Here is a 14705-nt window from a genome sequence, read left to right as displayed (position 1 = left end):
ACAGTGAACTAGGTGTATGTAAACTTCTGACCCACTGGAATTGTGATACAGTGAATTAAAAGTGAAATAATCTGTCTGTAAACAATTGTTGGAAAAATGACTTGTGTCATGCACAAAGTAGATGTCCTAACCGTGTTGCCAAAACTATAGTTTGTTAAGAAATTTGTGGAGTGGTTGAAAAATGAGTTTTAATGACTCCAACCTAAGTGTATGTAAGTAAAAAATATAAATAGATAACCAGGTGGTTTTGAAAACACTTCAGTTCACATGTGATGATATTTCACATGTGATGATATTTCACATGTGGATTTTCACATGTGATCACATAACCTTTCACATGTGAAATCCTGTGGTTTTGGAACACTTTCATATGCAATGATACTTAACATAAAGTTTCACATGTGGATATATTTCACATGAGATTTCACAGGTGATGCTCTGCAAACCAAAATGAGTCTTTAGGATGTCCCAAAGAACATCACACAGTCGCAGTGTTTTCAATTAACATATTTGACACACTTTGACATACTTGATTATATTTTGTGTATTTATTTATACAGTCATTGTTATTCCAAATGTCCTTACCTCGGATTTGAATTCACAACATCCTAATAAGAAAAACTATTATATTTATGATAGTGATTCAGGAGAAACATAAACAAAATAATAATAAGCCCCAACCAACATTAGACAACTATACAGAACCCTCAAATTGCTGAAATAAGTCAATGAAATCAATGATGAGTATCAGATTAACTGATAACTAAAATAGCAGTGCAGATGCTACTGAGAGATGTATTATTGGTAATGAATCTGTAGGGGACTTGTGGCACAACCGAAAGATCAAGACACCCTGAAATCCCAGATGGGGTCATATTGAAAAGCCAGCACTAAGTGATCATGTCAAATATACAATCATATTGATGAAAGATGTTAACACTATTTCGGCTGAACAGTGTACCACTTACCTTAAAACATAGGACATTCTGTACATATTTATCCCATCATTCACAGGAGGAAAATACGGAGATATCGCGTACAACGGTCCTGGTGCATTGTAAGGATCCGTCGCCGAGAGGGTAATCTACCTTTACCATTGGTCCTATTAGCCAACGTACAATCAATCGGTAATAAAAGCACATATATCCTACCAACGGGACATTAAAACTGGAATATCTTATGTTTCACCGAGTCGTGGCTGAACGACGACATGATTAACATACAGCTGGCGGGTTTTAAGCTTTTTCGGCAGGATAGAACAGCGGCTTCTGGTAAGAAAAGGGGCGTCGGCCTATGTATATTTGTAAACAGCAGCTGGTGCAAGAAATCTAAGGTAGTCTTGAGGTTTTGCTCGCCTGAGGTAGATTATCTCATGATAAGATGTAGACCACACTATTTACCAAGAGAGTTTACATCTATATTTTTCGTAGCTGTCTATAATACCACCGCAGACCGATGCTGGCACTAAGACCGCAGTCAATGAGCTGTATACGGCCATAAGCAAACAGGAAAACGCTCATCCAGAGGCGGCACTCCTAGTGGCCGGGGACTTTAATGCAGGCAAACTTAAATCCTTTTTACCTAATCTCTACCAGCATGTTAAATGTGCAACCAGAGGGAAAAAAACTCTAGACCATCTTTACTCCACACACAGAGATGTGTACAAAGTTCTCCCTCGCCCTTCATCTGGCAAATATTCCTGCTTACAAGCAAAAACTAAAGCAGGAAGCACTAGTGACTGTCAATAAGAAAGTGGTCAAATGAAGCAGATGCTAAGCTACAGGACTGTTTTTCTAGCACAGACTGGAATATGTTCCGGGATTCTTCCGATGACATTGAGGAATATCCCACATCAGTCACTGGCCTCATCAATAAGTGCATCGATGATGTTGTCCCCACAGTGACTGTACGCACATACCCCAACCAGAAGCCATGGATTACAGGCAACATCCGCACTGAACTAAAGGGTAGAGCTGCCGCTTTCAAGGAGCGGGACTCTAACCCGGAAGCTTATGGCTCACATCAATACCATTATCCCAGAAACCCTAGACCCACTCCAATTCGCATACCGCCCAAACAGATCCACAGATGATGCAATCTCTATGGCACTCCACACTACCCTTTCCCACCTGGACAAAAGGAACACCTATGTGAGAATGCTATTCATTGACTACAGTTCAGCGTTCAACACCATAGTACCCTCAAAGCTCATCACTAAGCTAAGGATCCTGGGACTAAACACCTCACTCTGCAACTGGATCCTGGACTTCCTGACGGGCCGCCCCCAGGTAATGAGGGTAGGTAACAACAAATCTGCCACGCTGATCCTCAACACTGGAGCCCCCAGGGTTGCGTGCTCAGTCCCCTCCTGTACCCTGTTCACCCACGACTTCATGGCCAGGCATGACACCAACACCATCATTAAGTTTGCAGACGACACAACAGTGGTAGGCCTGATCACCGACAACGATGAGACAGCCTATAGGGAGGAGGTCAGAGACCTGGCCGGGTGGTGCCAGAATAACAACCTATCCCTCAATGTAACCAAGACTAAGGAGATGATTGTGGACTACAGGAAAAGGAGGACCGAGCACACCCCCATTATCAACGACAGGGTTATAGTGGAGCAGGTTGAGCGCTTCAAGTTCCTTGGTGTCCACATCACCACCAAACTAGAATGGTCCAAACACACCAAAACAGTCGTGAAGAGGGCACTACAAAGCCTATTCCCCCTCAGGAAACTAAAAAGGTTTGGCATGGGTCCTCAGATCCTCAAAAGGTTCTACAGCTGCAACATCGAGAGCATCCTGACTGGTTGCATCACTGCCTGGTACGGCAATTCCTCGGCCTCCGACCGCAAGGCACTACAGAGGGTAGTGCGTACGGCCCAGTACATCACTGGGACTAAGCTGCCTGCCATCCAGGACCTCTATACCAGTCAGTGTCAGAGGAAGGGACTAAAAATTGTCAAAGACCCCAGCCACCCCAGTCATTGACTGTTCTCTCTACTACCGCATGGCAAGCGGTACCGGAGTGCCAAGTCTAGGACAAAAAGGCTACTCAACAGGGTTTTACCCCCAAGCCATTAGACTCCTGAACAGGTAATCAAATGGCTACCCATTTGGCTACCCATAGTCACTTTAACTATACATTCATGTACATACTACCTCAATTGGCCCTACCAACCAGTGCCCCCGCGCATAGGCTAACCTTGCTATCTGCATTGTGTCCCGCCACCCACCACCCGCCAAACCCTCTTTTACGCTACTGCTACTCTCTGTTCATCATATATGCATAGTCACTTTAACCATATCTACATGTACATATTACCTCAATCAGCCATACTAACCGGTGCCTGTATGTAGCCTCGCTACTGTTATATCCTCGCTACTGTTATTTTTCACTGTCTTCTTTACTGTTGTTTTTATTTCTTTACTTACCTATTGTTCACCTAATACCTTTTTTACACTGTTGGTTAGAGGCTATAAGTAAGCATTTCAATGTGAGGTTTACACCTGTTGTATTCGGAGCACGTGACAAATACACTTTGATTTGATTTGATTTCACATGTGAAAGGTTATGTGATCATGTGAAAAGCCGAATTCAATATAATTCCAATGTAAGAATCCCCCAAAATTGTGACACTCACCGATTTCAACGCCCCCCTTAGTCACTTTATCCTGGCACTGGGTCTGGCATGCCATCAGTGTCTGTAACAGATGGCAGAGAGGTGAGCTGGAGAGATGAAGGTTGGCAGATGGACATAAAGGGAGGAGTGACTTGAAGCATTCAGCCTTACTGTACTAGGCTACTGGATGCAACACAAATGGAACCATATTCCCTTTATAGGGCACTTCTTTTTACCAGGGCCCATGTACTCTGGTCAAAAAGAGTGAACTTTATAAGGAATAGCGTGTCATTTGGGGCGTACCCACTGTAGATTGTTCAGGGAAGTATATGAGAGAAAGGGCTGAACTATACCATCACCAAGTTAATGCAGTGGTTTCTTATTGTCTGGATGAGTAGCCTCATTTGCACTAATGACACCACAATTACACTTACACATTATAACCTAGATAAAGCATTTATTTACTATGAGAGTGTGTTTGTGCATCAACAGTGAACTGTTGTTATGATGTACATTGAGTTTAAAAAACATTAAGAACATCTGCTCTTTCCATGACAGACTGACCAGGTGAATCCAGGTGAAAGCTATGATCCCTTATTGATGGCCCTTGTTGAATCCACTTCAATCAGTGTAGATCAGGGATATCAAAGTCAATCAGAGCATGGACCATATTGAGCACGGGACAGACATAGACTATTATGTTTCGTTTTTGTAGTGCATACAACTGGCCCAAACTGGCCATTGTTTTATTAGAACAAATATGGCCCGTTATAATGTCCACTTAGGTACATAGGATGCTGTATAATCAAATAGTATTTAATAACTACAAATAACAAAAACGTAGCTAGGTTGTTGTAACATTTAAACTTAAAACATGTTGAAAATATTTTTTACACTGCATAGATCACCGGTGTGGTTGAATGCAGCATTGCTTTATGCTGCACTCAAAAAGTATTGTAGTTGAGTAGCCAGCCTAGGCTACTGCTCAAATGCTGCTGTAATAGGCATTCATGTTTCTCCTTTAAAATGGGTTTTGTTGCAGGTTTTCGTTTTTTGATTATTCATTTTCAAGGTTTAAAAACCCAAGCCAGACTGCAACATTTTAGTAGCCTAGCTAGGACAGTGGCATGTGTCAGTCAGTAGCCTACACTTTCCATCTGATGCGCTGTACGGGACACGAAAGTAGCACAATTGATGTTGAATTCGCCGATGCGAGCGCATCAGGCTGTTATTTCATAAAGTAAATGATTAAACTGTTAACTCATTTATACTCGCTTGTGTGTCATGTTGCCCATTAGTAGTAATTCATACCCGCGTGTGAATCCTTTATCTTATAACATTTTGACAACCAAGATTACATTTTCTGCAGGCTAGAGCAATGACCCGTTAGCTCCAAAACGTGGCATGGACATTTAGCCTACAACAGTTTTAAACTTTCGGTCTGGTAGAAGATACGATCAGTGCCATTAGTTATGATATGATCCAGCCTTACCGTGTGTGTGTGTGTGTTTGTGTGTGTGCGTGCGTGCGTGCGTGTGTGGCATTGCGCTGACATTTGGCGTGCAGCACGTTGGCAGTGCTTGCTGTGACTTCGCGGGCGGTGTTGAAGCGGGACAAAATTAATTGACAACCCAAATCCGTATACGGGCCAGATAGAAATGTGTCACGGGCCGGATTCGGCCGCGGGCTCGCGTTTGACACCTGGTGTAGATAAGGGGAGGAGACAGGTTAAAATATGATTTTTTGCCTTGAGACAATTTAGACATGTTTGCCGTTCAGAGGGTGAATGGGCAAGACCAAAAATGTAAGTGCCTTTGGACGGGGTGTGGTAGTAGGTTTATGTCAAGACCTGCAATGCTGGGGGGGTTCTATTGATTTTTATACTCAGTGTATATCAACAGATATTAGAAGGATTATCTTAATAACCTCTTATGTATCATCGCCTCTCCACAGTGTACAAGATGTGTGTGTGTGTGTATGTGTGTGTGTGCACCTGCATGCATTTATGCACACATACTGTACCCATGTTTTGCGTGAATCTTCCTCAAGGTGTCAGCACAAACTATGTCCAATCCAATCCTACAATGTCACGTCCGCATGTAAACGACGTCTCGGAACCAGACTGCTCCAAACCCAACCAGACAATTGGGCCAGTACAGACATACAGTGTTAAGACCTACATTCTTGACCCCCCTTAAAGGCAGGAATAACACCTAGATGGATGCATTATGGGTGCAGGTCATGAGGAGGGTGGTTGCCAGGGGTGACAGTTGGACTGGGGAACCAAATCTTCATATGGAGGAAAAGCATTAAATATCATTTGTCAGCTGCCATTGGCATCTGTGAGTGCACACACGCACACACACGCACACATATGAACATGTTCAAATTGTGCTGCTGTCAGAAACACCTCTCAGTGAACAAAAGTAGAGAATGGCTTTCTGCCCTGATTACTGTAATTACCAGGACTTGTCTGATCTCACTGGAATTAAAAACACAGTACACTCTGCTGCTTCCAGACATGGTAAGGCTCCGAGTACATACTGAAGCTTCGTCTTAGTAATGCTCACAGATACCGTGTGTGTGTCTGTGCGTGCGTGCTTGCATCTGTGTGTGTGTGTGTGTCTGCGTGTGTGTTTGTTTGCGTGTGCGTGCATGCATGCTTGCGTCCATGTGTGTGTGTCAGGGTTTCTGTTAGGAAAATTTTGCTCCGGACATTTGACCTGCAGCATTTTAATTTACTGGTCATTTGAGAAATTTACCGGACCCATATGCATTCGGTGCGCAACCTGATAAGGGCGCCCACCCATGGGGCTCAGAATTACAGAAATCACATTTCAATTATGGTAATTCATGTTAACAGAATATGCAAATTGAGGAACACTTTGAAGATGCTAGAATAACTTTCCACACTGACTTTTCCTCAGCCAACAAGACGAGTAACGAACAGCAAAATCACTGGCCTATGTCAATCTACTATCCCCATAGTAGAAAACTTTACCTATTCTGTTGGTCAGCTTGTCGAGAAAGAAATAGCCCAAACAGATTCTAGGACAGTTGTGGGACGATAGATCCCTAATTCATACAACCAGTAGGCCTAGGATACATCATGTTTTTAAAGCAATGAGTCTAAAACCACAGATCAGAATGTTTAGCTTAAAATGTTGATGAATTATTATTTCTTCACATTTAAGTGCAGCAATGCGCACAAGGCAGTACAGTAGACTACGAGCTAATGTTCCTTCCATAATGCAATTATTGGGAAAACACCGTTGTCACACATGCGAGCGGTTTCATGTGACAGAGATTCAAATATTCGTTGGAAATGTTGAAAGAGGGGAGATCTAGTATGTGCCTTTGGCTACTGGACAATGAAAGAAAGTTGATATAAAATAATTCCCTCCAAGGATATGGTCTGATTTTGGCTAGACTACTTTGAAGCAAAGTAAGACATGCCTCATAATATGTTGTAAAACGTCCAGGTTCAAACAGTTAAGTGTATGTTACCAAAATGCATACTGGTGTGACTGGCTGATGAAGCCTGCCTTCCGTTGCCTAGGCGTTTGCTGTTTGAGATGCTGTAGCAGCAGCTCTCGCGCTGTCTGGCAGATTTAATGCTCACAGGCTCTGTATCTGTATGTTGTACGCGTGTGATAAATAAGATACATGACGAATATACTGCACTTTAACTTCTTATGGCTGCAGGGGCAGTATTGAGTAGCTTGGATGAAAGGTGCACAGAGGTGCCCAGAGTAAACAGCCTGCTCCTCGGTCATAGTTGCTAATATATGCATATTATTATTATTGGATAGAAAACACTCTGAAGTTTCTAAAACTGTTTGAATTATGTCTGTGGGTATAACAGAACTCATATGACAGGCAAAAACCTGAGAAGTTCCACTTCCTGTTTGGATTTTTTCTGAGGCTGGTAGATTTTCAACCAAGCTCCCATTGAAATTACAGCGAGATATGGATGAGTTTTCACTTCCTACGGCTTCCACTAGATGTCAACAGTCAATAGAACTTTGTCTGATGACTACTGTGAAGGGGGGCCGAAGGAGACAGGAATGAGTAACCACTGCCATGAGGTGACCATGCATTCACCACGCGCGTTCACGTGAGAGGCAGCTCCGTTCCATCGCTCATTTGAAGTCAATGTAATTCTCCGGTTGGAACGTTATTCAAGATGTATGTTAACAACATTCTAAATATTGATTCAATACATCGTTTGACATGTTTCTACTGACTGTTACGGAACGTTTGGACATTTCGTCACGTTTTAGTGAACGCGCTTTGTGACTTTGGAATTGTTTACCAAACGCACTAACCAAAGTAGCTAATTGGACATAAATAACGGACATTATCGAACAAATTTAGCATTTATTGTGGACCTGGGATTCCTGGGAGTGCATTCTGATGAAGATCATCAAAGGTAAGGAAACATTTATCATGTAATTTCTGGTTTCTGTTGACTCCAACATGGCGGCTAATTTGACTCTTGTTCTGAGCTCCGTCTCAGATTATTGCATGGTTTGCTTTTTCCGTAATAAAAAAAAAAAAATCTGACACAGCGGTTGCATTAAGGAGAGGTATATCTATAATTCCATGTGTATAACTTGTATTATCATCTACATTTATGATGAGTATTTCTGTTGAAACGATGTGGCTATGCACTATCACTGGATGTTTTTGGAACTAGTGAATGTAACCCGCCAATGTAAACTCAGATTTTTTTATATAAATATGAACTTTATCAAACAAAACATGCATGTATTGTGTAACATGAAGTCCTATGAGTGTCATCTGATGAAGATCATCAAAGGTTAGTGATTAATTTTTGCTATATTTCTGCTTTTTGTGACTGCTATCTTTCGCTGGAAAAATGGCTGTGCTTATTGTGGTTTGGTGGTGACCTAACATAATCGTTTGTAGTGCTTTCGTTGAAAAGCATATTTGAAATCGGACACGTTGCTGGGATTAACAACAAGATTACCTTTAAAATGGTATAAGACAAATGTATGTCTGAGGAATTTTAATTATGAGATTTCTGTTGTTTTAAATTTGGCTCCCTGCCCTTTCACTGGCTGTTGTCATATCATCCCGTTACCGGGATTGCAGCCATAAGAAGTTTAATTACACTAAATTATGAAACTTAACCTATACACCGATAAGCATGACCAGTCAAATGTATTTACATCAACTGGCATTGCCATCAATGAATAGGCTAAAAAAGCATTATTTCGCAATGGGATTTGTTCTTCTTCTCAAGACAATTGGCCGGTGTCATTACCATATATATTTTTTCAGCCAAAAGCTGGCTATTACCATCTAACAGAAACCCTTGTGTTTGTTTGCGCGTGTTTGGATGTGTGTGGTTTCTTGTGGCTCAGTTGGTAGAGCATGGCGCTTTCAACGCCAGGGTTGTGAGTTCGTATACCCAAGGTGGACTAGAATGCAAAAGTATGAGAGTGTATGCACTCACAACTGTATGTCGCTCTGGATAAGAGCGTCTGCTAAGTGACTGGCATTTTAATGTAAAATGTGTGCATGCTGCTGCTGTCACAATGTAGCTCCAGTATTTGTGCTGTGCAGTATGAGTCATGCCCTCTGGGTGAGATCCTGTGTGGGATTTCATCATCCAGTACTGTACGACTTAACCCTTACATGGTCATGGTTTTAGCTTGATTTCAATGAACACATGTTATTGTCATCTTCACACACGTCATTCCATGGTGATAAGGTAATGTCTATGGGGTGATGGGTTAATAATGGATCTGGTATCCAGAGAAAACCAGGATTCCTGAGCTTTGACACACATGCTCGAACACACACAAACACTAGGAATCCTGTGGAGAGAATGTGAGAATAATGTGGGAATTTTGTGGATCTTTCTAGGGATAGTTGTTCTTTTCACTGCCTTATAGAGACAGAGAGAGAGAGAGAGAGAGACACACAGAGAGAGAGAGACACACACAGAGAGAGAGAGAGACACAGAGAGAGAGAGAGACAGAGAGACAGAGAGAGACAGAGAGAGAGAAAGGGGTGTAGACAGCTGGAGAGAAGGAGGTAGTGAGTGAGGGGGAGGTGGGGGGTAGAGAGGGGGGGGGGTAGGTAGATAACGTAGAGAGAAAAGAGGGCATAGAGACAGAGAATGTGAGAAGATGTAGATTTTAACAGGATCAGAGGATCAGATTTCCATCCCAGTGTTCTATGATTAATCTGAGTGACCTGTGCGTGCATGTGCGTGTAATCTGTGCATGCGTTCATCCGTGTATGTGCTGGATAGAAATTACAGTGTGTATGTGCTGGATAGAGATTACAGTTTGTGTATGTGCTGGATAGAGATTACAGTGTGTATGTGCTGGATAGAGATTACAGTTTGTGTATGTGCTGGATAGAGATTACAGTGTGTATGTGCTGGATAGAGATTACAGTTTGTGTATGTGCTGGATAGAGATTACAGTTTGTGTATGTGCTGGATAGAGATTACAGTTTGTGTATGTGCTGGATAGAGATTACAGTTTGTGTATGTGCTGGATAGAGATTACAGCTTGTGTATGTGCTGGATAGAGATTACAGTTTGTGTATGTGCTGGATAGAGATTACAGTTTGTGTATGTGCTGGATAGAGATTACAGTTTGTGTATGTGCTGGATAGAGATTACAGTTTGTGTATGTGCTGGATAGAGATTACAGTTTGTGTATGTGCTGGATAGAGATTACAGTTTGTGTATGTGCTGGATAGAGATTACAGTTTGTGTATGTGCTGGATAGAGATTACAGCTTGTGTATGTGCTGGATAGAGATTACAGTTTGTGTATGTGCTGGATAGAGATTACAGTTTGTGTATGTGCTGGATAGAGATTACAGTTTGTGTATGTGCTGGATAGAGATTACAGTTTGTGTATGTGCTGGATAGAGATTACAGTTTGTGTATGTGCTGGATAGAGATTACAGTTTGTGTATGTGCTGGATAGAGATTACAGTTTGTGTATGTGCTGGATAGAGATTACAGCATTGCCTCAGTGTTTACTTTACACATCCACCCACCTCGTCTACTTCCCAAATGGCACCCTATTCCCTATTTAGTGCAGTATTTTTGACCAGGTCCCATATGGCTGCAGACATGTTAATTTACTCAGTTTAATCTCCATCCTGCTTCTTCCACATGTTACCTCCTGAAGCCTTATTAATACCCTGTTATTAATCTCTCTCCCCCCTCTCTGTCTGTCATGTAGAATAATCATGACAGCTCAGACATACTGTCAGGGCCTAGATACATCCAGAGTAGGCTAACAGAGATGGTATTAACATCTGTTTCTTTTGTTTTATGTTGTTGGCAGGAATCGACTACAAGACGACTACGATACTCCTAGACGGAAGAAGAGTCAAGCTGCAGCTCTGGTGAGTGAAGTCACAACACAGACTCGCACGCACGCATGCACAAACACACCCACCCGGCCGTTACCATGCTAAACTCATCCCAATTACACTATTAGCACCCTGTTTCCTATGTAGTGCACTACTTTATTTTATTTTTTTACCCCCTTTTTCTCCCCAATTTCGTGGTATCCAATTGTTAGTAGTTACTGTCTTGTCTCATCGCTACAACTCCCATACGGGCTCGGGAGAGACGAAGGTCGAGAGCCATGCGTCCTCTGAAACACAACCCAACAAAGCCGCACTGCTTCTTAACACAGCGTGCATCCAACCAGGAAGCCAATGTGTCGGAGGAAACACCTGGTCAGTGCGCGATGAGACAAGGATATCCCTACCGGCCAAACCTTCCCTAACCCGGAACGACGCTAGGCCAATTGTGCGTTGCCCCATGGACCACCCAGTCGCGGCCGGCTGCGACAGAGCCTGGGCTCGAACCCAGAGTCTCTGCACCACTGCACCACCCGGGAGGCCCCGTAGTGCACTACTTTTAACCAGGTCCCATATGGCTCTATATAGGTGATAGAGTGCAATTTGACTGTATCATGTTGATCAGATTAGGAGAAGAATAGAGTATTGTCAGCGAGAGAGAGAGAGACATTCCTGAGAGTTGTTGTAAGGAGAAGAGCAACGGGGGAGAGAGCTCTGTACATAGGCTCAATAAGAAACATGTGAGTCTGATTACACTAAGAGGAATTGTAGCCAGATTTGTCAAAGCAGCAGAATAGGGATGAGGGAAAGACAGACAGACACACACACACAGTACATACAGTGCCTTCAGAAAGTATTCGCACCCTTTGAATTTTCCACATTTTGTTACAGCCGGAATTTAAAATGGGTTAAATCCTGAGTTTTTTTGTCACTGGCCTACACACAATATGGAATTATGTTTTAAGAAATGTTCTGAAATTAATTCAACATAAAAAGCTGAAATGCCTTAAGTCAAAACCCCTTTGTTATGTCAAACTTAAATAAGTTCAGGAGTAAGAATTTGCTTAAAGTCACATAATAAGTTGCATGGACTCACTCTGTGTGCAATAATAGTGTTTAACATGATTTTTGAATGACTACCTCATCTCTGTACCCCACCCATACAATTATCTGTAAGGTCCCACAGTTGAGCAGTGCATTTCAAACACAGATTTAGCCATAAAGACCAGGGAGTTTTTCCAATACCTCACAAAGAAGTGCACCTATTGGTAGATGGGTAAAAAGAAAAAGCAGACATTGAATATCGCTTTGAGCTTGGTGAAGTGTGTATCAATGCACCCAGTCACTACAAAGATACAGGCGTCCTTCCTAACTCAGTTGCTGGAGAGGAAGGAAACCGCTCAGGGATTTCACCATGAGGCCAATGATGACTATAAAACAGTTACAGAATTTAATGGCTGTGATAAGAGAAAACTGAGGATGGATCAACAACATTGTAGTTACTCCACAATACTAACTTAAATGACAGAGTGAAAAGAATGAAGCCTGTACAGAATAAAAATATTCCAAAACATACATCTTGTTTGCAACAAGGCACTAAAGTAATACTGCAAAAAATGTGGCAAAGCAACTAACTTTTTGTCCTGAATACAAAGTGTTATGTTTGGGGAAAATCCAATACAACACATTACTGAGTACCACTCTCCATATTTTCAAGCATAGTGCATCATGTTATGGGTATGCTTGTAATTCATAAGGACTGGGGAGTTTTTCAGGATAAAAAGAAACGTAATCGAGCTAAGCAGACAAAATCGTATGGTTCAGTCTGCTTTCCACCACACTGGGAGATTAATTCACCTCTCAGCAGGGCAATAACTTAAAACACAAGGACAAATCTACACTGGAGTTGCTCACCAAGTAGACAGTGAGTGTTCTGAGTGACCTGAGTTACAGTTTTTACTTAAATCTGCTTGAAAATCTATGGCAAGACTTGAAAATGGTTGTCTAGCAATGATCAACAATCAACTTGACAGAGCTTGAAGAAAAAAAAAGAATTATAATGGTCAAGTGTTGCACAATCGAGGTGCGCAAAGCTCTTAGAGACTTACCCAGAAAGGCACACAGCTGCAATCTCTGCCAAAGGTGATTCTAACATGTATTAGACTCAGGGGTGTGAATCCTAATGTAAATGAGATATTTCTGTATTTCATTTTCAATACATTTGCCGAAATATCTATAAACATGTTTTTACTTTGTTATTATGGGGTATTGTGTGTAGATGGGTGAAATGTTTATTTTTGTAATCCATTCAGGCTGTAACACAACAAAATGTGGAATAAGTCAGGGGGTGTGAATACTTTCTGAAGGCACTGTACACACACATGCACAGATGTACACTAATCCACATCACACACACACACTCCGTGGTTCCCATCGTGTGTCCTTTGCCCTCCTCTTCTTTACTCCTAACCCTTACCATGAGAGTGCTACTTTTATTTTTAGAGGGCTTTGCTATTAGTCAAGTCAATATTAAATGATTCATCTGAAAACTTTGTTTGATGTCTAAAAGGATGAGACGCGTTATTACTTTAACAGGATGGCTGTTAGTAATGCTCTCTATCCTCCTCACCATGGCTACACGCTAATCACAGCTAGTAAGTGTGGCATTGGGGGAAGGGGAACATTGGTAAAATGCTAGCGTGGCATGGTGGAACATTGCTAAATTATAGAATGGCTAACATATTAACAAAGAGATAACAAGCATTAGCGTGCAGAATTGGCCAGTTGTGAAAATTGTGAACTTGGCAAGGATATCCAATCTGCAGGTGGAGTAGGCCTACGGATACACACAATAAGATGATTGCAAATCTGCAGCTTGTGAGAAGAAAGGAGAATATGAGTATCTAAACGACATGTGGTTATTCTCCTATTATTAGTATTAATATGTTGACATTTCTATCCTCTATAAAACTAAAGCTTCTCCCTTAATAGTAGGCTAGTGTGTAAAATATGGTATGTGGTGTCAGAATATGAAATCATATCAAGAAACAACTGTTCAATGTTTTATATGTGCATGACTCTCATCGAATTAAAAACACAGCTCAAAGCCACAGCTGTGTCAGGGCCAGAGTGTGTGGGCGTGTGTGTGTGTGCGTGTGTGGGGGGGCGTGTGTGTGTGTGTGTGTGTGTGTGTGTGTGTGTGTGTGTGTGTGTGTGTGTGTGTGTGTGTGTGTGTGTGTGTGTGTGTGTGTGTGTGTGTGTGTGTGTGTGTGTGTGTGTGTGTGTGTGTGTGTGCGAACCCAAACACTGCTGTGCCATCCAGGTCTGGAGAATGCAATCTGGATACATGTTATTGTTCTAGCTCTGTACTCTCACTAATTTACCCAATTGCATTCTCTTAAATGCAGGCTTAATCTTAGTGTTTTGGTGTTTATTACACTACAGTAGGTTTTGAATATATGTAGTTAATCCTTTCTTTGTAAGGGATGTGTGAATTGTCTGAATTTTACAGCCAAATATACTATACATTTGATAAGTTATTAGTGTAGCTAAACATAGATAATTGGTGATTGTCTGACAAATGATAGCAATAGATGCCTTGCCTTTATAAGGTCATTAGAATAGGGGTGGAATGTTGTTGGAATACTGTGCGTTTTGATTGATATACGGTTGACATTCTGACCCCTTAAAACCCCTTAACCCCTGACCTC

General features: G+C 41.8%; 1 protein-coding gene across 1 annotated transcript in view; it reads left to right on the top strand.

The window, feature by feature from the left end:
* rab40b (RAB40B, member RAS oncogene family) overlaps nucleotides 1-14705 on the top strand; it is a 56175-nt gene that overhangs the window by 26444 nt on the left and 15026 nt on the right. Inside the window, exon 2 of the mRNA XM_071393808.1 lies at nucleotides 10971-11031. Within this exon, the coding sequence (XP_071249909.1) occupies nucleotides 10971-11031 (61 nt within the window). The remainder of the gene's footprint in view (nucleotides 1-10970; nucleotides 11032-14705) is intronic.

This window comes from Salvelinus alpinus, chromosome 3 (genome assembly GCF_045679555.1).
Source record: "Salvelinus alpinus chromosome 3, SLU_Salpinus.1, whole genome shotgun sequence".
Taxonomy (NCBI): Eukaryota; Metazoa; Chordata; class Actinopteri; order Salmoniformes; family Salmonidae; genus Salvelinus; species Salvelinus alpinus.
This window is presented reverse-complemented; position numbering and strand designations above follow the sequence as displayed.